Source organism: Larimichthys crocea, chromosome XVII (genome assembly GCF_000972845.2).
Source record: "Larimichthys crocea isolate SSNF chromosome XVII, L_crocea_2.0, whole genome shotgun sequence".
NCBI classification, from domain to species: domain Eukaryota; kingdom Metazoa; phylum Chordata; class Actinopteri; family Sciaenidae; genus Larimichthys; species Larimichthys crocea.
The window spans coordinates 9,709,254-9,733,545 of record NC_040027.1 but is presented as its reverse complement, the minus strand read 5'-3'; the positions used below and the strand labels follow the sequence as shown (position 1 = coordinate 9,733,545).

General features: G+C 43.7%; 2 protein-coding genes across 7 annotated transcripts in view; one reads left to right on the top strand and one right to left on the bottom strand.

Moving 5' to 3' along the window:
• The window catches only part of bcar3 (BCAR3 adaptor protein, NSP family member), a 60,958-nt gene extending 54,489 nt beyond the window's left edge, over positions 1 to 6,469 (top strand). For 3 of the 4 annotated variants that reach the window (XM_027289855.1, XM_027289857.1, XM_019277345.2), the window contains 10 exons: positions 606 to 838; positions 1,299 to 1,399; positions 1,545 to 1,679; positions 1,800 to 2,006; positions 2,096 to 2,700; positions 3,544 to 3,659; positions 4,230 to 4,401; positions 4,502 to 4,613; positions 4,956 to 5,159; positions 5,242 to 6,469. In XM_027289855.1, coding sequence (XP_027145656.1) covers positions 606 to 838; positions 1,299 to 1,399; positions 1,545 to 1,679; positions 1,800 to 2,006; positions 2,096 to 2,700; positions 3,544 to 3,659; positions 4,230 to 4,401; positions 4,502 to 4,613; positions 4,956 to 5,159; positions 5,242 to 5,420 — 2,064 coding nt within the window. In that variant the 3' untranslated portion in view covers positions 5,421 to 6,469. The remainder of the gene's footprint in view (positions 1 to 605; positions 839 to 1,298; positions 1,400 to 1,544; positions 1,680 to 1,799; positions 2,007 to 2,095; positions 2,701 to 3,543; positions 3,660 to 4,229; positions 4,402 to 4,501; positions 4,614 to 4,955; positions 5,160 to 5,241) is intronic. The other variant, XM_027289856.1, reaches the window with a different exon arrangement.
• Positions 6,470 to 7,114: 645 nt separating this feature from the next.
• The window catches only part of fnbp1l (formin binding protein 1-like), a 43,557-nt gene continuing 26,379 nt past the window's right edge, over positions 7,115 to 24,292 (bottom strand). For 2 of the 3 annotated variants that reach the window (XM_019277353.2, XM_019277354.2), the window contains exons 3-15: positions 23,368 to 23,418; positions 22,468 to 22,615; positions 20,882 to 20,944; positions 19,790 to 19,894; positions 19,007 to 19,135; positions 17,788 to 17,934; positions 17,474 to 17,701; positions 14,010 to 14,119; positions 13,795 to 13,927; positions 13,601 to 13,695; positions 13,327 to 13,502; positions 13,136 to 13,173; positions 11,571 to 12,457 (exon numbers count right to left, since the gene is read on the bottom strand). In XM_019277353.2, coding sequence (XP_019132898.1) covers positions 12,317 to 12,457; positions 13,136 to 13,173; positions 13,327 to 13,502; positions 13,601 to 13,695; positions 13,795 to 13,927; positions 14,010 to 14,119; positions 17,474 to 17,701; positions 17,788 to 17,934; positions 19,007 to 19,135; positions 19,790 to 19,894; positions 20,882 to 20,944; positions 22,468 to 22,615; positions 23,368 to 23,418 — 1,564 coding nt within the window. In that variant the 3' untranslated portion in view covers positions 11,571 to 12,316. Of the gene's footprint in view, positions 10,438 to 11,570; positions 12,458 to 13,135; positions 13,174 to 13,326; positions 13,503 to 13,600; positions 13,696 to 13,794; positions 13,928 to 14,009; positions 14,120 to 17,473; positions 17,702 to 17,787; positions 17,935 to 19,006; positions 19,136 to 19,789; positions 19,895 to 20,881; positions 20,945 to 22,467; positions 22,616 to 23,367; positions 23,419 to 24,292 lie in introns of those variants that run through there. The other variant, XM_019277355.2, reaches the window with a different exon arrangement.

The window sequence follows — 24,292 nt, the reverse complement described above, 5'->3', positions numbered from 1 at the left end:
ACTCATTTTATTTTACTAATGTCATCAAATTAAAGTGACACTTGTGGGCATCAAAATTCAAGTCCAGTATTTGCTGGTGTTTAGGCCCAGTGCTCCGCTCAGTTTTACGTCTACAAGGATTGATGATTGTAAAACAAGAATGTCTTTTAATGTGGAATGTGGAAACACAAAAACAAAGTATTTATCTTCCAGAATTTGTTCAAATATTTGCTGTTTTCTTGTGAATTATTTCGACTTTTCCTTCTAAAAATGATTGATAAGTTTTTTGTCGTGACGTGTGCGACCCTTCGTTCATTTGAAGGCTTCACAGATGAGAAATGTTGGAAACCATCAATTAATAACTAATAAATAAACTTCATTTTTTCCTCTCTCAGGTTGTGATGTTGAACGAAGCGTACTCCAGAGTCGAGTACCGGCTGGAACGGGAAGGTTTCGACAACGTCCCCGCGCTTATAAGATTCTACGTTGGCAACAGGAAACCCGTCTCCCAGGTGGGTTTGATCACATTTTTTACATTTAAACTGGTTTTATGACAGTTATGTGCAGGGATGTTTATCATTTTTCAGGTTTCATAGAGAAATCATGTCTGTCTGCGTGTCCTTCAGGTCGTAGGAGCCATCATCTTCCAGCCGATTAACAGAGGGCTGCCGCTGCGCTGCTTGGAGGAAAAGTACGGGCTGTCCAACAACCACCGAGACCGGCTCATGGCGCAGGAGAGACGGAGCCAGAAGCGCCTCAGCCTCAACATCTCCAACGGACACGCGCACGACAACACGCACGCCGCGCACGACAGCGCGCACTGCCGGGACAACGGCGTGGGCCGAGGCAGCCAGCTCAGGTCGGTACACACACACAATGATTAACACCAATACTACGTGTGTGTGTGTGTGTGTGTGTGTGTTTATTGTTTCTGGATGATCATTTGTTAAAGTTTTTAGCTCCAAGCGACACGAAGCTGTTACTGAGAGCCGGCTGCTGTATTTAAATGATGGACTCACCTTTACTCAGTCGTCCTCTCTCTCTGAATCACTTCCTGCAGCCTGCAGCTCTTAACATTCATCATGCGGCTGTATATACAGACCTGTTCCATACATATCACCAATGTAAATAAAGACTTTGCTGCTGAAAGAACAGATGTGTGTAATGTGTGGAGTCCATATCTGTCTGCGTGAAGAGAGGGAAAGATAAATGTGTCATGGTTCTTTTTATTCACATTTGAGGCAGACTTGATTTATTCGTCCTTCGTGCATGTTTACGTGTGAACATGTTCGTTGATGTTCGTCTTTTCTTCCTCTCAGGATGAAGGATCGCTGCGGCAGCCAGCCGGCGAGTCTCAATCAGGTCCAAGAGAGGCGACGCCCGCTCAAGGCGCACCAATCGGAGAGCTACCTGCCTCTCGGTGAGTGGAAGTCAGATTAAGGTCTCAGACAAAGGTGCTGGTTTGTGAAGGACTGAAGACTTTATTCAGGATTTTTAACAAATCTAGTTTCGATGCTGCTATCTGTAACTCATCCTCTGTTTTCTCTCTTCTTTCGTCTCTTCAGGATCCAAATCTCAGTCCCACCAGTCTCCTGACCCTCTCCTCACGAACCCTAACCCCAAGTCTCCAGTCTTCCGGACGGGCAGCGAGCCGGCGCTGAGCCCGTCTGTCCCGCGGAGATCAGCGGAGCTTCTGGCAGGTCAGATAAAATCCAGTACACCTCTCATCCCAATATTTATCTGCTGCTTTGATGCTTACTTTGGTTCTTTGAATGAACTCAGCAAAGTCTTCATGACCGTCTTTGTCCGTGTGTTTTCAGGACAGGCCATCCGGGGCTCCGACAGCCAGCTGTGTCCTAAACCGCCTCCCAAACCCAGCAAGGTGCCGCTGGCTCGACTGCCTCGCTCCCCCTGCCTTCAGCCGCTGGCTCTTCCCCCGTCGAGCTCCTCCAGCCTCACAGACTCCTCCAGGCTAACCGCTCCTCCACTGGACTCCACATGCATGGACTCAACACGGAGGAGTGGAGGTAACTTTATTTTCTACAGCATTAGCCAACAGTGTGGACCAGTAGATAGAAGTGGAGGTGTAACACTGGATGTGATTGTTACTCCACAGCCTCCACCGGCCCTCCTGTACCTCCGGTAAAACCCCTGAAGTTCCCTCATCCGTTTCCTCCTGCAGACTCTCTCAGCTCTGTAGTTTCACCTGATCCTGATTCAGAGGCGGTAACAGGATGGACTGAACGCCTGCAGCCGAGCCCGAGCCTGAGGTCCTGCAGCGCGCTGGAATGGGAGGAATCGAACTTGCTGAACGCCTCCACGTACGACACCGTCGGAGCTCCGCTCTGCAGCTACGTGGAGAGGCTGAGGAAAGAGGGCGAGGGAAGCAGAGAGGAGGAGGACGACGAGGAGAAGGAGGCAGGAGGGAGGAGAGGGCTGGACAGGAGCTCCTACCATCACGCCATCGCCGCCTTAGAAAACACCAGCGAGGAAGAAGAGGAGGAGGAGGAGGAGAAGAAGAGGAGGGCGAGGGAGAGGAGCAGCTTCCAGCGGCCCGTCGTAGAGACCGAGTCCACGTTCCGGCCGGCGGAGTTCGGATCTCGACTTCTGCCGCCGGAAAACAAACCGCTGGAGATGGTGGTGCTGAAGAGAGCGAAGGAGCTGCTGCTCAAACACAATCACCACAGCATCGCCAGACACCTGCTGATGGCCGACTGCCAGGTACACACACACACACACACACACACACACACACACACACACACACACACACACACACACACACACCTTTTTAATAATAAATGATGCAGATTTTGATTTAAAATCATCTCGAATCTCCCTTTCAAAGTGCTTTACCTCATTTTTATCACAAAAAAAAAGCTGAAGTCATTCTGGATTTTTTAATTTCAACTTGAAAATTTCAAATCTGAAATATTTTTTTTGACACTGAGGACGTTTAACAAAAAAATTCACTTCAGTGTAGACAGACTACACGATGGCATCACTGTGCTGTTCTGTGCTGTTCACATTTAATCTGATACTGATGAATCAGAAATAAATTCAGTGTCTTGATTTTTGATCCTCGATTTTAAAAATCTTGTTTTTTTATTTTTACTGAAAAACACCAAGGAGCTCCAATTATATTATTATTATTAGGGAATATATGTAATAAACAAATCATATTTTTTAAAAATATAAACCTGGAAATAATCAAAAGTTTGAGGATTCAGAAAGTTAATGTTTTGTTTCTTCGCATCAAATCGTGGCTCGACTGAAAATTTCAGCTTTCAGTATTTCGAAGATGAAAACATCGAGCTTTAGTTCCCTGTGATGAAGTGAGTTTTTCTGTCCAAGTACAGAAAGAAAAGAGAGAGACTGACTCTTGACACGTGTCTCTGATTTAGAGCTAAACATGTTTACTGGTGCTGAGTGTGTGTGTGTGTGTGTGTGTGTGTGTGTGTGTGTGTGTCAGAATTAGATTTCCCTCCTGCAGCTGACCGTCCTGACAGGCAGACACAAATAAAAGTCACTGACGGCCTCGTAAACGTCTTTGTTCCTCTCCAGGTTGCGAGGATCCTCGCAGTGACTCCGGAGCTTAAAGGTCAGATGGGCGTGGCGTCCGGGCTCGAGCTGGTGACGCTGCCGCACGGTCGACAGCTGAGGCTGGACCTGATGGAAAGGTAAACACACACACACACATTGTACGCACACACACAGGACATCACAGGTGCTTTCAATGAGGATGTTTTCCATGACGTTCCTGTAAAAAGACAATTTACACAGCAGAAAGTTTTTAGACGTTTTAGGAAGTACACATGCTGAGTGGGATGAGAATAAACAAAACAAAAGCTACAAGCCAAACGTCGACTCGTGGAAGTGAGTTCCTCACAGTGATGATCTGTTTCTCTCATGTCCGATGAAAACAAATCACACACAGCTAATTTCTTAAAGTGTCAAACTGTTCCTGCTCGCAGCAGCCTGAGGCTAAAGAAAAAGAAAAGATGTTTCTGTGACGCAGCTGTTTGTTTGAGCTCTTCAAACCTCTGACGCGTCTTTATGCACAAAAACTGAAATCTGGGATGATGTCAGCTGTGATTCACACCTGCTGCTTCACTGTTTACAGCCGGATAAATCCTCTGTGAATCAACCTGACCGACTCTGAAAGATCAGATTAGACACAGAAACAGACACAGACGTTACACCACCACTGCTGGCTGCTGCTAATAATCCACCTCTCCTCCGTCTCCCAGACACCACACCATGGCGATAGGCGTTGCCGTGGATATTCTGGGATGCACGGGCAGCGTGGATGAGCGGGCGTCCACCTTGAATCGCATCATCCTGGTGGCGTTGGAGCTGAAGGACACGGTGGGCGACCTGTTCGCCTTCACGGCCCTGATGAAAGCTCTGGACATGCCGCAGGTAACACACACACACGGAAACACAGATTATTAATGTTTGAAGCACATTTATGAAACTATTACAGAAAAGTATAAATGTTTGTTCGCTGTTCTCGCTGCAGATCAGTCGTTTGGAAGAAACGTGGACGACTCTGCGAAGGAACTACACACAGACCGCCATCGCCTACGAGAAAACACTCAAACCTTTCTACAAGAACCTGTACGAGGGCACAGGTACTCAACACACACACACACACACCTTTTCAACATACTGATCCACAGAGCGTCCATGTGCTCGTCAAATCTACATTTTCCAAGTTGTAAAGACAAACAAAGAGTCTCAAAATATCAGAGTTTTAATGAACAGCATGCGAACACGTCAGAATATAGAGTCAGGGTCATCTTACACCTCTGTCCTTCAGCAGACTCGAAGCTAAACTTTTGATTTCTTCAGTCTTGGATGATTTTTAACAAGTTCATTGTAATCATTTCTCAGAGATCAAAAAAAGATTTTACAATTCAAAGATATCAGAAGGTGAAAAAGCTCCACTGACCTTCCTCCTCCTCCTCCTGCAGCCTCCTCTCCTCCGGTGGTCTGCGTCCCCCTCCTGCTGCCCCTCCTCACTTTGATGGAGCGTCCGTCGATCACACCTGAGGGGGCGGAGCTCTGGGAGACCAGCGACCAGGGCTGTGACATCATGTTGCGCCACCTGGAGGCGGCGCGTGACGTCGCACACAACGCGCAGAGCTACACGGCCAACGCACAGAAGATCTTACAAGGTACGAGCAGAGAAGGTTTGTCTCCATCGTCAGTAAATGTTTCTCCGTGTCCTGAACTGTTTGTTTTGTTTCCCGTCCTCAGAGTTCGAGTGCGACGACGAGCTGCTGGAGGTGTTTAAAACGGACTTTCAGCTCCGGCTGCTGTGGGGAAGCCGCGGCGCTTCGGTCAACCAATCAGATCGCTACAACAAGTTCAACCTCATCCTCACTGCGTTGTCACGGAAACTGGAGCCTCCACCCAAAACACAAACTTTAATCTGACTTCACCCGAGCAAAGACTCGGATCAGAAACCAGCTGTGACGAAGAGAAACAAACTTTAATTTTTTTGATATTTCACAAAAGTTAAAGGAGAAGAAGTAACATCTTCATCTTCACCCACAGAGTCTCTGCACAGGTCACAGGTTTAAATGTAGCATACACACACATGAGACTTGTATAAACACTTGTGTAAAAACCACAAATGTTTCATGTAACAGCACCTACAAAACGTCACCGCTTCAGGAACTCAGATAAACGGCGCTGAGCGTCGTCACAAACTTCTAAAATCCTTAAAAAATGTCAATGTTACGTTTCTTTATCGTCATTTATAGAGAGGAAACAATCATCCCCACATGAACTGACCTTTTTCACACAATTCTGATATTTTGAAGACATAAATCACCAAGATCTTTGATATTTTGGAGACAAAAATTCCCAGAAAAAGGTGAAATTGGCTGGTTTGATCTCTAATTGTGAGGAGGCTTAAAGGGAGTCGCTGGTGTGTTTTACCTGAACAGGCACTCGATTTATTTTTACTCCGACATTCCAGTTTACTCCAGAAAAACTTTCTTCGACGAGATTGAAGGAGAAAAATAAGAAACAGGTTTGAATCCTGTGACAGGACACAGAGAGTAAAGACAGAAGAAATGTGCGTCTGTGTATATTAAATCTAAATATTATATTTAACGGTACAGCGAGTGATCGAGAGTCCAGCCTGTACTTTTGATACAAAACCACCTGATCAGTTTGTTACACAGAAACAGTTGAAATATTAACAGAAATGTTCTCAAAGTCGATGTACAGTAAATCTTTTACTGTATTTACTCAGAGCAGAAAGAAACTCTCTGTATGTGTGAGAGATTTCTGCATAAACGTGAATAAATTTATTAAAAAGTTAACATGTGACACTAAAGTTGTACATATTTGAAATATTAGCATGTTAATAATGACTGTACATATTTTCTGTAGAAGGAAAAAAAAGATGCTGATGATTTTAATGTTTATATTATGAACTACTGTAAGATTTAATAAATATGATGTACAATCTGAATATGTGCACAAGTCTGCAAGTTTCTCCAGCGGGAAGTACGAAACGCTTTTTAGGTTCACAGGGAGCGGAGCCGGTGTCATGCCAGAACAGGAGCTGGTAAAAAGGGCAATGCAACCGGGCTCAAAAAAATGAAATGTTCTTTTTAAATTACATTTATTTTGTCAACAGGTTCCATGTAATTGTATCATTTCAACCAAAAAATGTTAAGTTAGGGGTTCGATTACATAATATTTTTTTAGTTTAAATGACTTAATACAATTACGAGGAACCTGTTGACAAAATAAATGTAATTAAAGTCAATATTTCATTTTTTTGAGGGTATGAACATGATGGCAGAGGAGAAGAGACCGAAGAGGAAGAGGAAGCTGACAGACAAGAGTTGATTTCATACAAAAAGTCATCACAGAAAACAAATCCACTTTTCATTGCTGTTTATTTTATTAGAACAATATCTTGGAAGAAGAAAAAACAAAAAAAGCATTTTGTTCACAAAGTGTCTGACAACATTCAAAGTAAAACGATGTGCACAACAATATGGAAAGAAGTACTGCCATTGGTTATTACAACATATACAACATGGTAAAAACACATTTACATGGGTGAAGATCCTGCAGAATCACCGTGTACCTGCTGTTTTTTGATTTATTTATTTACTGTGATTTGATGTTGATTATTAATAATAACAATTAAAAAAAAGGGTTTCATCGTGAGTTCAACAGCTGGAGGGAATCTGTACATGTTCGTCAGACGTTTCCACAGGAAAAAAAAAAGAAACACGATGAGTTTAAAAAAGAGGAATGTAGAAGAAGAACACCACGTCTGGTTTCTGCTGGGTGGTGAACAGCACCGCGCTCACAGTAGCTTGGCAGGTTTCGCTAAACTTTCATCATATTTAGCATCTCAAAGCTGATTTGTTATGTTTGTTTGTTTTTTTGCATAATATTCAGAATTATAGCACACTGGCTATTATAATACACAGCTCACAGTTTGTATATGTATATTAATGGTTTAAAAAAAAAAAGTTTGGTAAGTTTTGCTCGTTTCGAAGCTGCTGCATGATCATGTGTTCTCTGATTAAAAGGGACTGTACACTCCAAAAAGAGGAAATCTGAAGTGTGCCGCCTGTTAGAGTTAGTAAAAAAATGCCCTGCAAGCTTCCTGCAGGAACATAAGTTCATCAGGACGCACTGCGAATAAGTCTTACATGTTTTAGTGCACGTTTACAATTACAAGCAGGAGCTGAAGCTGTTATTATTTATTTATTTTCTCTAAAAGTTAAACAAAAAGCTTCTCAATTGAATATTAATTAATTGAATATCTTTGGGTTGTTGGACCGTTTGTTGGAAGACTTCACACCTTGGGCTCTTTAAAACTTTCGATTCGGCATCACTCGACATTTTCTTTACATCTCATAGACTAAAACATTCAAATATAATAAAAATCGATAATAAAACAATCAGTTTCAGCCCAAATCGCCTTAAGAAAATGGGATTTAACAGTTTGACTACATCAAATCTAACATGTAACACTCGACTGCACACATCTGGTATTGTAGTTTTTTTCCAGAAAAGGCCAAAATAACGTGTCGTTTCAGCTCGACTGAAGCTGTGAACGGGTTTAAAAGGCATCGGAAGAAAAGCAAAAAAACCAAAAACTGACCGACTGCAGAAACTGGATCATTTGCGCCATTTTGCATCCCCAAGCAAGAAGGAGAATGCACTTTTTTTACATGGACTCATGAGGTGAGTTTCTTATTTCCGATGTGAAACGAATCACAGGCTGCGGAGGAAAGCGTAGAGTATCGTGAGCAGTTCAAGTAACAACACCTACAGCATCTTTCTGTACATTTCACAGCTTCTTCGTCGAAGAAATGGCGGCGAAGGCGCCCGACCACGTGCTGTCCGTATCGACAAGAGCGGATTCATTAGTGGCATTTATTTATTTTTGTCTTAAATAGGAAGTCAAACTTCACTTCGGATGTGTCGTTTTAGTCTACTGAAGAGAGACAGCGAAGAGTTAAAACGGAAAGAAAATCACCAGAAAAGACGAAACGAATCTGAAGAATTTAGAAAAATCATGCAAAGGAAAAGTCGGCCATCGCTCGTCGAGTTACAAAAAGAGTATAAAAACCGTCAGGAAGAGAGAATTATCATTTTTGTGGTCATTCATAAAGTTCACACCTCCTTCAGCAGACGACTCTCATCCATCCGTTCGCTCATTTACTCGTTCATTTAATTCAGATTTAAATGCTGTAGTACTTCAGGGCAAAAGTGCATCAGTTCAATTCAAACCTTGTTGTCTCTCATGAAGAGTGTATCAAACAAACCTTAAAAAAAAACAAAAAAAACAATCACCATGGAAACACATTCAGCGTGACATAAGAGATGTTAATATGTACAAATCATTCAATGGTTAAAAACTTAACGCCACGCGTGCAAACGTGTCGTGGATGCACGCGTGCGTGTCGTCACATTCACAAATACAACTGATTACATGTTGGGGGGGGGGGGGGGTCATAATGAAGAGTCCCCAAGGAGATGGGGGCTAAACCCAGGTGGCTGATGGGAGATGTAGTCAGGTAAGGACGTGAGGAAAGTGGAATAATCCCTCCACAGTAAAACGACGTGAAGTTTTAAGGCAGAGTCTGACTGGAAAGACGCCCGGAGCTCCTCGAGATGTTCGAGCCGTGGGTTTGGTGAGAGGTCACTCCCATCTGCTGGTCGACTGGTGGAATTACAGCTCGGGAAAGGAAAGGCGAGGAAAGGAAAGGAAAGGAAAGGAAAGGAAAGGAAAGGTGGCAGAGAGGTCCTGAATTCACCTGATAGTCCCGCTATCTGACTCTGGAGACGTTGGACGCACAAACATGAACATACTCATGCCTTTAAAACATCATTCAACACACAGTCAGACACACTTTTGTAACGTTGCGGTTAAAAGTCACGGATGAAACGCTCGATCATGTTTGAGGGACACGTTAAGGACATGCGACTGTATGAGGGTGAGGGCAGGCATGAGGAGCAGAGTGGCTCAGGCAGGCAGGCAGGCAGACATCACCAACAGAGCACAGGTAATGATGATGATGATGACAGGGATGAGTTGCAGCACTTGGTTTTTGTTAGTGGCAGTAAAATACTGTGAGCACGACTGACCCTGACAAACTGACGGGGTTTGAAATCAGCTGATTTTCTCTCAGGAGGAGCCGGATCAAAAGTTTTGGAGGTTTAAGACTAAAAAAATACTGAAGTCGTCCTGATGAATCGACCTTGGAGAGAAAAACTTACTTGACGTTTCCTGAAGCTTTCAGCCACATCTCGTCGTCTTCCTCAGCAGAGGATCGGCTGGTTTTAAGTTTTAAAAGAAGCTCTAAATGTTTCCTCCTGCACTCTGACCAGCTCCTCCAGAGGAGACCAAACCACGAAGCAGACGGTGAATCAGGGAGGAGGAGCTGCTGTCGTGCTGCTCTCTGTGAGCTGAGGTGCGGCTCAAAGGTTAAAAACACCTCCTGCACCATCACAGGTGTAGTTCAGGAGGTGGCGGCTACATTCGCACAGAGAGCAGAACACCAGCAGGTTGTTAGAACATGCACAGCCGTCAAAGGAGCCCCATTCTTTAAAAGACCTTTACAGACCAGGGAGCTGAAACCTTTGCAGGTGTCTGGTCTCTAAAGGTCTCCACATGCTGCTTCTCCACCTTTAGAAACTCCTGCAGGTCATGATGGGGTTCCTCCAGCGGCTGCTGCTCAGTAAATGATATTAGTGGCTGTTCTTGGTCTTAACATCTGTCCTTCTTCCTCTTATGGTTATGTGAGCATGCAGACATGCAAACCTGCCACTTCCCCTCTTTCTTTCCCTCTCTCTCTCGCTCTCTTTCTTCGTGACCCCACCACCACCACCACCAATAATCAGCAATCAGCATGAGCCCTCCACCAGCCAATCAAATCGCCCGGCCACCCTGCAGCCCTCAGGAACCTGCAGTCACATAGAGGAGAGAGCAAGTTACTAAAAACACACACAGAAAGAAAACATGAGGATTTTGTTTGATTCTCTCAATCAGGACGAGCGTTTTTTATTTTTTTTATCTGTTCTCCACGTGGCTTCAGGAGCGGTTTACCTGCCAGACTTCGTTAACTTTTTTTACTTAATTTAATCATGAGTAAATATGCTCAGTGGTGTTTAACTCTTCCCCCCTTTTTTTTGTCTGCACAGGATGTTTTATTTTGAAAATCGGCCGGCTCGATCTGCTCTGTGCTGCCTGACACGTCCATCACGTCCATCAGAAATAAAACATCCAATCTCAAACACAGTCTAGGGCGGCCACCATCAGTACTGCCGAGCCCAGCGGGGTCCATGAAGAGGACCAGAGGTCTGTGGCCGTGTAACACAGTCGTCATGATGTCTCACTGCCTCAGTCTCTACAAATATGGAACAAAAGACGAATTTAAAAGCTCTCATATCTCACATCCTGCAGCCTCGCCTTTAAACACACCGTCACTGTGTGAGAGCTGATAACGCCAGCAGCAACACTTTTACAGTTAGCTGTCCTCTGTTCTGCACCTTTGTTTGTACTAGAAGGAGTTGGCTTCAGTGAAACGTGACGATGTATTCAGAGAGGATTGAACCATCGCGGATTCTCATTAAAACTCAAGAGTTTTTTTTTAATCAGTGACTCAAACGACCAAGAAACATCAAACACGTGATTCTTACAGTCTCCGTTAACTGAAGTGGATTTAAAGTTTAAGTTTAAAGAATATAGCTGCTGATAATTTTGTATTTCCTTCTTGTCAACAAACACCATAAAAAGGGAGAAAGCTGACAGGGAGCGGAGCCGGCGTCGTGCCAGAACAGGAGCTGGGCAAGCAGGCGATGTAACCGGGCTCAGCGGCCTTTCTGGATATAAAGACAGAAGAGGACGTGAGCTCTTAGTAAGCTTTAACAATTAACACCATGACTTGAATGAGTTCAAATGTGAGGCTCAAATTATTTCAAATAAATTTATAGAGCTAAAATAAACTTCATTCAAAGTTCTGCCACTCTGACAGCTGCCTCATGACTCAGCTGTTTTACTGAGTGTTGAAAATGAAACTTCATATTTCTGACCTGTGTTTTTTTTTTTTTTAAAGATTTACATCTTCAGCAGGAACCAATGCGCTTCGAGGCAGACAACTTTTTTTTGTGGGATTTGTTGACAGTGAAGAAAAATACAGAATAACAGCAGCTTCCTTTACCGAGGCTGAAACCAGGTAACTCCACCTTTAGTGTGATGGCACAGGTAACACAGAAAAACAAGATGTGCAGGTACACACACACACACACACACACACACACACACACACACACACACAGCTCATACACCTTTCACACACACACAGAAATAAAAACATCTTCAAATTATGTCGAGCTTTAAAATCAGGGAGTTTGAAACGTCTCCAGCTTTTAAAAAAGAAACATCAAAATAATTAAAAGGAACCATAAAAATAAAAATAAATTGTTTCTATTATATTACATAAAACCATCTGAAACACTTTGATCGATAAAGAAGTGGTGTAGCCTCGACGTCGGGCTCAAACAGCAGTAGAGACTCACTCACACACAGAGGAAGACTTCACATATAAAATCACTCAGACTGGTTTTCTGACTCGTCTCTGCGCTCAGACACTCACCTCTGAACAGTCCCACAGACATGAGGAGGACGAACGGTTACAGAGTTAGAGGAACAGACAGACAAAGACACGGGATGGAAATCAGAAAAGGGGAAATGGATGAATGTCCATGCAGACGTTCAGACGCTGTCTCTGTTTGTTTTGAGAGGATGACAGGTGGGGGTGAGAGGACAGAGGACAGTGGAGCTTCAGATGTAGGTGACAGCACCTTTGCTGTTTTTCTCCATGGTGATTTCTACGTAGGAGGTCGGGACGTAGCCTTCCTCTCCGCTCTGCTTCCTCGCCCTCGTCCAGCCGTCGCCTTTGTCCTCCTCGATGATGTACAACACCTGAGAAGGAAAAGACGCGTTTCTCATCAGCCAAACAACTTCGGCATCTCTACGCCTGAGACTGCGGCTCGCAGCGTGTTACACCACAGATCTGATGCTGAGAATACACTCTGCTGAACCTGTCCACAGCAGATCTTTGCTCTGCTTCCACACCAAGATTTCTGTTTGCCTCTCTAAACTGGGATCAAGCTGACCGCCATCTACTGCAGGAAACACACCGACTATGCATGAGTACCTGTCACAACCCCGCTTCAAAACACCTGAGCAATCCCTTTAACAATCACATAAAAATGAGTAGTAGTAGTAGACCCTCCTGTCTACATATTAGTTAGCAGTCTTGTCTTTGACCTCGACATCTATCTGATTTTAGCTGAGCTTTGGTAAAACGTTTCTTTAGAAAGCATTACAGGAGAACCAAGAAGGTAAAAATCATTCATCTGCATCACATGAAATGCTAATAAATATGCTTTATGTCTCATTATAATTAAAAGATTAAGAAAATTAAAGTCAAAGGTAATAATAAATTATAACAATCCGGTCTGACTGTCTCTGTTTGGCGCTACTTTCAGCAGTGGATGAATACACATAATGACGGAGCTCCAAGGCACAGAGCTGGAGGATTCATTGTTTGGAGCCTTTGAAAACTGTGAATAAAACAGAATAAGAAACGAGCCTTACCTCGTCTTCCGCCATCACCAGCGTTCCCTCGTTCTGACCTGAGAGTCAAACACAGCGACGTTAAAACACACAAAGCTTTTGGTCTTCAGCTTCTTCCTCAAACTGCTTCTCATGCGTTTTGTTTTCCTGTAAGTTCGCAGCCTGTCGAGAAGACGTCACCTTCACAGGATCAGTCGTCAGCTGTCACTCACCATCGAAGGAGTAGAGCGCCTTGCAGTGTCCGATGACGGGCAGAGGGTCGTCGTCGTCGAATTCGTCGTCGAACTCGTGCGGGTCGGGATTCGGGTTTCCGGGCTGCGGAGGGCCGGAGCGGTGGTGAGGTGTGTGATGCTCCTGACTGGTGTCGTCTGTGTAACTGCCCTCAGGACTGAAGAGAGACAGGCGGAGGGGAGGAACTTATTTATTCTGTGATAAGATAACTCTGACTCTGTGTGTGTATATATATATAGTGTGTATGTGTTTGACCTCTCTCTGCCTTGAGGAGTGTGATGGTGGTTGTCAGCGCTGTGTCTTCGGTCTCCTCTGGAGCTCTGCTTTCCCTCCACCTCAGATAACCAAGTCTGTCGACAGAGAGAGCACGAGAGGTCATCCCTCCACCCTCCTCCTTTAGTTCAGGTGTTTTTTGACTTGTTAAATTAAAACTCTTCACCCTCTCATACCTCGTTTTTGTGGATCTCCGAGCGCAGCTTCTCCATGTTACAGATGGTCTCTGATATTTTAGGCTGTAGGCTGCTCGGGTCTCCCATCTGTGGATTCTTCTCGTACACGTCCTTCATCTTGTTCAGGGCGTCTCTGAAAGACAGAAACAAGCATGAGTTGAACAGACAACTGAACACATGAATTTTGTTCTGGATATATGATGATGAGGCTCCACCTCTGATCCATCTCTTTCTGGAGCTCTTTGCTGAGCTCGTCGATCCTCTGCTGCAGCCTCTTCCTCCTCTGCTCGGGGGGCAAGTGGCTGAAATCCTCCAGAGACGGAGCCTGGTGGTAAAAAACAAACACACACACACACACATCTTAACCAACACATCGACTCAGGATAAAGTCAGTGATGTGGAAGAACGATCCCAGGAAAATCTGGCAACTACATCACTGACTTGTTTCCAGCACTTTTGTTGAGCCTCACTTGAAAATCAAACTGGACTTAAATGAACGCTGAATAAACGGCAGCTCCGAGACGTGGAGGAGAAATCCAGCTTGTGTGGACGTTATCACGTCGAAGGCAGGGAGTCTATATGAACTAGGAGCTAGCTTCACTATCACTACAAGGTGTTTACACTGGACTCTATGGGAAGTCCTACATGGTGAGGATACGTGCACGAGCACCTACACTGCATATATCTTATAACTACTCTACACACACACACATACTTACCATCTTGACTGACCACTGACGCATTAACCGTCACAGTAAAAAGAGACAGACAACATGAGATGCTGGTTAGATGTCAGTTTGTCAAACAGCCGACACACCGGTTAGTTCTCCTCACGCAGTTCATGGGTGTTAAATAACAGCTGCACATCTTGTTTTATGAATGCTGATTAATTCATCTTTGATGATATTAGAAGAACCTTGATGAGCAGCAGCAGTGATCTGGAGTTTGAGCTACACGCTGCATATTCCTGCTGTTCTACTTATGGACAGCTGGTGGCAGTAATGCGCAAACAACAACACGCCTCTAAAAGCAGCAGAAGGAAGACTGAGCGAGAAAACGTCTCAACAACAATCCAGGATTTGAAATTAAGGCTGCAACGAACTGTCATTATGGATTAATCTGCAGATTATTGATTTGTTTTTACAGGCCGTTATAATTTCCCAATCCCACTGAGATGATCCACAAAATCCAAAACTCAAAAGATATTCATCATATGTCAACAAATCTTCACATTGGAGGAGATAAAATGAGAAAAATTTGTGTGTTTTTGCTTGAAAAATCAAAGTTGTAGCCAATTAACTGTCTGTGGATCAACTTGATCGATTAATCGATGCAGCTCCGTTTAAAATATGAAAATATTTTGTGATTTTAACGTGATTGTTAGGCCTCAATGCATTTTTGTGAGAATGTAAACTTCCCAACATGATCTCTGTAAATCAGATATTAAACAGTGAGTATCACATCCGACAGTCTGACTGTGTTATTTACAAGAAATGTGTTAAACTGTCTGACACACAGATCACTGCAAACACACACACACGATTGTTGGTAACACATTTCTCAGCCGTCCCAACAACAACAACAACAACACTGCAACCAGGATGCCAAAAAACCCTCCAAATCCTCAAACACACACACACACACACACCATCAGTCCCCACGGATCCTCCATCCTGTGATTGGAGCAACAATCTGTCTCATGAATGAAAGAAGAAAAAAATAAAAATCACACAAGAAATAGAGGAAGAAAGAAACAAACCAAGAAGAGACGACAGGGTGTCTGCAAGTTTCATGAAGCTGAAATTTAAAAAGATTCAACAAATTTGAGAAAACTGAGTTCAAGATTAAAACTTTGAGTTGAACTCGACGTCTTTTCTCTTATTTTGGATGAACTGCAGACACCCTGTCGAAAAACCAAAATCACGTCAACCTTTTCCGATCAAAAAAAAAAACACACCACAACTTCACTACTTCCTGTCTCACCCCTCTCCTCAGGCCCCTCAAATTCTGGGGGATTCTGGGTACTGTGGTCTTTATCTCAGACAGATAGTGGCTCACGAGGTCAGAGCTGAACCGCGATGGAGGAAAAATGTTGGAGGTGGACCGGGGACGGTATGTAGAGGGGGAGGAGGAAGGTGGAGGAGGAGGAGAGGACTGGTGGAGGGGAGGGGGAACAGGAAGAGGAGACAAAGCAAGAAGTCAGGACGACATTTTCTGATTTGATGCTGGATTTTCACTGTGGGAGGGGAGAGTCATTCAAACATTCAGCTTCATATTGAAATTGTTAACAGGATTTCCACTGAGTCACGATCGAGTCATACGCATGACTCGATCGTGACTCTGATGACTCGATCAAACTTAAATGTTGCTCCTAAACCCGCGAGAACAGGAGGATGTGGTGCCGATCTGTGACGCAGGATCACGTGAAACAGTGAATACACAAAACGCCTCTTTGAGTCACAGAGCTGCATCAGAAAGTTGATTTATGGAATTCATGTGTGAAGGAAACCAACATGGATTTATTTAAAAGGTCTTCGTATAAGCGTCAGGACCCAACATGAAGAGAATATCTTCAAAGTCATAACAGTTTAAAGTTCTCAGCTTGTGTGAGACACGCCTGTGAAAATTCAGGCCATCAACGATTAAACTAACCTATACACACAAACACACGCCCTTATCCATCACGCGGGATCCTGATACTGTGGGGCAGCTGATGACGTGAACGTAAACCAACAGCAGATAGTCAATGATCAACCAGAACGGTCTTTATGGAGACGGACAAGGTCCAAGGAGTGTCGCGGAAAATGTCTGAGAGTGTCGCTACGGACACGGGAAAGGTGACAAAAAGTGAAGATGACGAATAATGTGAGGATAAAAAAAAATGTGAGGATAAAAAAAAAAGTGAGGATAAAAGTTCAATCTGTGGAGAAACGTGTAGAAGGCAGAGATGAGATGAGATGAGATGTGACTGTGTTCAGGATGTGACTAATAAAGCTGCAGGGCGGGAACTTTCTGCAGCTGTGTGTGTGTGAAAGTGAATACTGCAGCTTTCTGTGATCACATCAGTCAACTGTAAACTGACTTCCAGTGACTCAGTCCTTGTTTAAAAAAATGGTAACATTTTTGAGGTTACTGTCCAAGCACATATAAAATATATGATTTTAGATGTTGGTGTGATTATAGACTGAGGAAAAATCACAGCTTCACAATTTGAATACATAAAAATCATGTTAATTTGTTTGTCTTTCGTTAAAAACTAAAGAAGGAAATTGAGAATTTCTCTTTTTTTGGTGAGTGTCAGCACGATGCAGTCTTAATTTTGCAGCTTCGTTGCTGTTGGTTTCACGTCGCACTGAACGGTCACCTCGCTCCGAGCTGTTTGAAACCACTTATAGAAACAATATCAGTGATTACAAACCTCCTTTGAATGTTTAAAAAAAATGAAACTTAGAATGAAATGATGCCGCCGGAGAACACTTCTCGTTTCTCTCCTAAAGAGTGTCACAGAGCATCATCGCTCCAGACTTCACAAGTCTGAGGCGATGATGCTCGATTTGGCTGATTCGCTCCGACAACCAGGAGAAGCTTTGAGATGTAATGAGACACAGCTACGACGTGATGCTGTTGGTCTACATGATGAGGAGGATGTGACAGCTCCAGCCCTGCTCGCTCCGTGTACCTTTGGTTTCTTTCCAAACAGCCACAGTTTGTTCTTGGTTCTGCTCATGGGGTGTTTTGGGTCGGATCGAGGTCCCGGGGCTCCGTCTCTCTCTCGGTCTCCTTTAGGCGTGCTGCTGATGGTCCCGTCTGAACCTGTCCTGCTCAGATTCTGACTGAAGTCCTCGAAGGGGAAGTCGCCTGGAGGGTCAAAGCCGGACTTAAAGGACTCCACGACAATGCCTGAATCCTGAGGTGACAAGGAGAAGATACCCAGTCAGTAAAAATATAAGTTCTCCCCTCTCTCCATCTTACGCCCTCCAGTCTCCAGCATACCCTTCTCTCATCGACAGCTTTGGCAGCAGACACCATCCCTTCTAGACATTTGGAGACGATGGGAATGACTCTCCGCTCTGCCTCAGCGAAGCTCCGGTACGTCTCCCCGAGCTTCACCGTCCGACGTTCGTCCATGTCCTGCAGATTCTGTGACACAGAGCAGAGGAACGTGGAATAAACACGAGGAACGAGCCAAACGACACGGTCCTCATTACGACACTTCAACAAGCCTCTTGGCTGTAAACAAGCTGTCAGCGTGTTAGCGGATCCTTTCCCTGAGCGGCACTGACACCCAGTCGCTGCATTAATGATGGTTTACATAAGACAAGCTGCTGGGTTCAACATTTAATGGGACTCTCAGACAGGGCGCGACACTTTGTCTAAACATGACAACTGTTTCAAGGAGGAACAAAGGACGTGAACACCAGCTCTGTTAGTGACCTCTCGTCAGTGCTACAGCACTAACATCCAGACACAAGAGCAGCTTCTTTCCACTAAACTTTTCCACCCACTTACCTACAAATGATACATTTATTTATTTTTAATTTCGTTTTTTTGTGTGACAGATTTTACACACATTTGGTTATATAATGTAGAAAATGTGCAGATATAACATAATAATTTTACAGAGCCGAAATGCCTGATGAAGGAAGATACTTTTCATCACCACTACCACAGAAAGCTTCTATAAGTCGGATTTTGTGTCCGAAAATAAAGAAAAAAAGACGAGGGGTTTAAATATTGATAAACATATACAGACTGTATATATTATGCTCTAATATGTACAGTATCATCCATTACTGCCAAACATAAACCCTGCACTGTATATAACCACCACTTCAATCTTTGTTCCTTTATTCATTTGCACATTTTATATTTTATTATTTGAATTTAGAAATAGTAGAAATTAGAATGGCATGTTGTTGGTCACTGTTAATGTATAAATATATGTATTTTTACTTGTATGCATAGAATAGTTCTGTTTATTTTGACCCATCTTTGTTTGTATCTGTCTGTTTCTGTTATGTGAACTGTGAGTCCTTTATATCCAATAAATTTGATTCTGAAAGTCAATCAAACACTTAAGTTTTCTTTAAATATCTTACTTAACATTTACTGAATCATGTTCATTGAACTGGAATAATCACAAAAAATAAATGCAGGGAAAGAAAAGATCGATTAAGATTTAATCAAAGTCAATCATGGACGTCGGTGTCACCTTGAAGATGTGCGGGATGGCGTTGTTGAAATGTTTCCACTGCTCTGCGTTGAAGTTCTGGAGCTGAGCGGCGTACTCGTTCTTGCTCTCGTCGGCCATGTGAGTCCGCAGGTAGAACTGAGACTTGGCCTGGACAAAACACAAACAAACATCAGAACCACAACGGAGGCCTCGGCAAACCTCTCGTCTGTCAGACACGACCACACAAAAAAGACACACACACACACACACTAACACACAAAGCTGCTGCTGAAACCCGAAGCTGAGAAAAACATTTTGGATTTTCCCTTTAAAGAACGGAAAGTGGCGTTTTAACGGGAGTCACTCGGGTTCAGCAGAACAGTTCTATAGACGGTACCTCATCTGAAAACAAGGCTCGCTGCGCCGTGCTTTAACCTCGACATGGAAAGGTTTATTTTCCTTCAGGATTCAACTTAATCCACATGCTCTAATTATACAGCGAGTGTGTGGGGGGAAAAAAGGAGCTACTGTGTAATTTCATAGGCATCAATTATACACTGCTAACTTAAAGTCAAACAAAAATACTAGGTATGATGAAGTTAGTTATTCTGTTATTCAAATGTGGGACTTTAAATATGGATTTTAATGTCAAACGATGAAATAACTGCGTGTTTATTGTCGCCCGCGTGAAGCTCGTCCAATAATTTACTGTCTTGAGTCATCTGCTCGATATAGACTGAAAGTAAACATGCTAAACTGTCGTTGATGATAATAATAAAAAAGAAAAAGCACCCACACAGGTGTACAGACGAACACTCCTACCTTCTCCACCTCTGATTTGGTGGCGTTGATGTCGTTGTCTAACCGGTCGTAGGTGATCTGGGACTTCTCCGCTTCTTTACACTCCCTCTCAAACTTCCTTTTACTCTGAAAAAAGGGGAAACAAAGATAAAGATGTTAAATAGAAACTGTAACATATAAATCTCTGTCTCGCTGTGTTTCCGGTTCTCAGTGAATAAAACTACAAAAATATGGGAATGAGATATTTTGAAAAAAAAAAAAATCCAACGAGGGAGATGAATCAGAAAGAAGGGAGATACTTCCTGCCAGCCCATCTGGGTCACATTAGCAGTGAAAGAAACTGAGTGAATAGCTGAGACGTTACAGTCCACTCACTAGGTAGTCACTATTAAAAAAGGCACACAGACCACACACTGAAACTAATGGGCTACAGGCCAAATGTGACCGGATGTGAATTATTTAAGACATTTAACAAGCAAATATGAGCTTTTCTGCTCTCGGTGGTTGGTTATAAGTCGGCTAATGAGAAGACTGTTATAAAATAATGAGTAAGATCCAGTTAAATGACCTCAGAAGTGAACAAATGGAACCTCTCTCTCTTTCTGTCTTTCTCTCTCTGGAGCCTGTTAAAGGCCAAATGTGGCACATGGGCCTTAGATTGATCTGGGAGGGGCTAGTCCACACTGAGGCTGTACATATATATGTGTGTGTGTGTGTGTGTGTGTTTCCTGATCCTGGCCCCTGTCCTTGGTCCCCATGGACCCGGGAGGTTTGCCAGGAAAGACACTGCCGTCTTTTCAGAGCCAGAAACAAACAGTCTAATATTATACTTTCTATTAATTCACACAGAAGAGCACAGACGAGTGCGTAACTCTAAATTTTTATGTTAAAACATATACAAGTGTGTGAAATGTAAGAGAAATGGCATGTGTGGAAACGAGGGGGAAGAGTAGATCCCCATCTGTTGTAACCTTTGTTAGCATTTCTTACATTCCTCGTACATGTATGACGAGTACAGCTGGCTGTCGCTGAGAATATTTACACTAAACATTTCATTTTTTCTCTCCCTCCTCCTCCTCTTTCCCCTCCTCCTCTTTCTCCCTCCACACTTACGTTGTCCATCTGTTTCCAGCAATGATCCAAATACTGCTGGGCCTTCCTGCCCTCCTGTAGATGCTGCTCAAACACCACACACACACAGACAGAGACACACATAAGACATTTACACAGAAACACAAGAAAATACACATAAATATATATATGTTTATAAGAACACATTCATATGCACATACACAGAGTGACTGGACTTGAACTGTTATAAACACAATAACAATCCACTGGACGGGCTGCAGCTGCAGCCACAGATTTACTACAGTCCTGTGAGTCAAGAGACTGAAAACAAGTTTTTTTATTACAAATAAGCGAGTCAGCATGTCGGTAAGAGACGACGCATTTCATACCATGTTTGATCTTTTAAAGAAATCGACATAATCTGACAATTTGATGATTTTTAAGTCGATTTATCAGCATTTTTCTGGAGCTTTCAGCTGTTTTACTGTCGGTGAAGAGAGTCCGCTGAGTTGTCATGGAGACAGATCTGTTGACGACCACGTGATGTGGTTAATGTGGAGTCTGTGTCAAACTATTTTCAAAGACAAAGAATGAGCTTCGATGCTGAACCTGAGGAGACAAGTGCTACAGCTACTAAGCGTGCGGGTCGACACCATCCACGACATCTGCACATGAAGACCATTTCCATGTGGTTAAAAGCACTGGGAAAAGCCGGTAAGTAACCCTTGAGTTGGTTTTGAAAACTCTTGAACTCACTGACGTACATGTTCACCTTTTTTTTTTGCATGATTGTCTCTCTGGTTGTGTCTAAATGTTGTGCCTTTTACAACAAACTTTGCTTAGGATAAAAGCAACATTGTGGATTTTAAATATTCTGCTGTATAATCGGGTGAACTGTGTCTCTGCCTTGACGGAGGAAGCTGGACAAGAGTAAATCTGGGACTGGCTTTCAGTCATTGGTGAGAGCTTGGTGAAATAAAAGTCTGAAAGACAGACGCCGAGCTGACTGCTGATCGTAAGTAAAAATCTGAGGTGGATTCTGTCGTGTGACGGCTCACAGCACAAACAAAGGAATACGTCGTTGTACGGAGGAGTTATCATGTCGTGGGTTAGATCCTGACTCTGATCCTACAGAGAGATGAGACCGATCAACTATTAGATGTATTCTTTGTGCTCGGTGCATTAAAGGAGACACTGCCAGCTCACATTATGAATCTCATCACTTCCCAGCAACTATTTTTTTTATTTTGTCTGTTGTCCAACTTCCTTTATTTCAGTGCCAACAATATGACAAACATAAACAAGCAGCAACTGTAACTGTGAAGCCTGTTCTGACAAGAAGAGGGCGCTGTTCTTCCAAAGCGTTTATAGCATCAGCAGATGGTGGCAGAAGCAAAAGGCAGATGGTTAACGTCACATCCAACATATTTATCCTCTCGAGGAAAGCCAAACAGAAAACAAAAGCATGTGAGGAAACACAGAGGACACCGAGGGCAAACAGCCACATCCGCTTTACGGCGGGGAGCAACAGGTCTGTCTGAGATGATGTGTGCTCTGAATTATCAACTGGAAATAAACCTCGTGTGTCTCTTTGACTCCGTGTACGGTGGAGCGTGAACTGTACTCACGTGCTTCCTCTCGGCTTTGAGGTCCTGGCTGTACCTCATCAGCTCTCCGTACACCTTATGAGCCATCTCCTCCGCCACCACCTCCCTCTGGCCGGCATAGTCGTTGAGTTCGTTCAGCACGGCGTAGAAGGACAGACATGACGTGAACCTGCACAACAGACGCACGTTACGCATTAGATCAGTCTGCAGACATCCAGCATTGATTAAACAGGAGGATCTAAAGTGGAATAATTATGTAAATGATGCGTTATTTTATATTAGTGCATGAATCTCCTGCATTGTTTCAGCTCTTTGCTAAAGTGTGTTGACAGAACGACAGACGTCGCAGACTGTTACACGCTCCCAAATGTTCGCAGTCGAGTCTGAATAGAAGCTTTATACTTCTCGGTCATGACAGTGACCTCCATCAAGACCACTTAGCCTAACTGCCAGTTTCAATGTTGCAATTCAGCGGGACTAAAAAAACATGAGGGAGCTGTTTGGCACACGGTGAAGAGAGACTGAAAATAAATTCTGAATGAAATCATGTCCCCCCGGTCATGCCTGTAAGAAGAAGAAGAAGAAACTGTGATGACTGTGGCTTGAAATATCTTTGCAGTGTCAGAAAACGTCCTGAACGTTGTTTCTGTAGTGAGAAAGAGTCTGATCATGGGCGAGGGTCGACGGTTTGACCCCTGGCTCTTCCAGTCTGCACGTGGGCAAGATACTGAACCTCAAACTGCTCCTGGACCATCAGTGTGTACATGAATTAGCTCCAGTCTGATGAGCAGCTGGCACTCTGCATGGCGGCCTCTGCCGTCAGTTTTTCTGAATTTTATACGCTATATGTACAATTTTACATCACATCAAACCCTCAACGATCGAGAAGTAAACACAAGCATCAAAGTTCTCCGGTCTCACCTCGGCTCCTCGTCTTTGGAGCGTTTGGGACAGTATTTCTTCACCAAGTTTCTGAGAGGAAACAGAGAGAGGCAGACACACAGGTTAAAAACACTGTCTGATGTTTTAAGGCTGGTAAAGAGACAGGTAAGCAGACAGGCGGTCAGATGGCCATGCGCACACACACACACACACACACACACACACACACACTAAAGGAGAGAGGATCTTAGTATTTTATTAAAGATGAATCAAAGATTTAAACATCAAAGTGTCCGCCTGTTCGCTGCCTCGGGCTCCGACAGCACAGACTCCAGTAAAGCAGCAAGTTAATGATTTAACTAGAGAGCAGAGGAATGTGTGTGTGTGTGTGTGTGTGTGTGTGTGTGTGTGTGTGTGTGTGTGTGTGAGAGAGAGAGAGTGTGTGTGTCTACCATAAAAATGCACAGAGCTCCATCTTTGATCATACCTCACACCTACAGCAGCAGCAGTGTGTGTGTGTGTGTTGTGTGTGTGTGTGTGTGTGTGTTGTCTGAGGGGATTTCCCCTCTTTGAAATCACACATGAGCAACCACTGGGACTGTACTGATTTCTAAATGAGGATTACTGGGTTTAGGGTTCGTCCCTGTTGGTTTGTCTCGACAAGCGTTGCAACAGCGGATTAAAAAACACACAAAATAAATGAATAAATAAATCACTCTGCCTTTGTTTCAATGCTCTCTGCGCTCTCTGCTGTGGTTTGTTTAACTCTGGCGTCGTGCGCAGATGAAGACGGGTTGCACGAATCACATCCAGACCTTTCCGAACACAGAGCAGACTGCAGGAAATCAGCCCGATAACAGCCTGAAACGAATCACAGAAGCTGCATTTCGGATGCTTGGATCGCCACTAAATGCCGTGCCTCCGCGAGTCTGACGTCTTCTATGACGTCTTCTATGACGTCCTT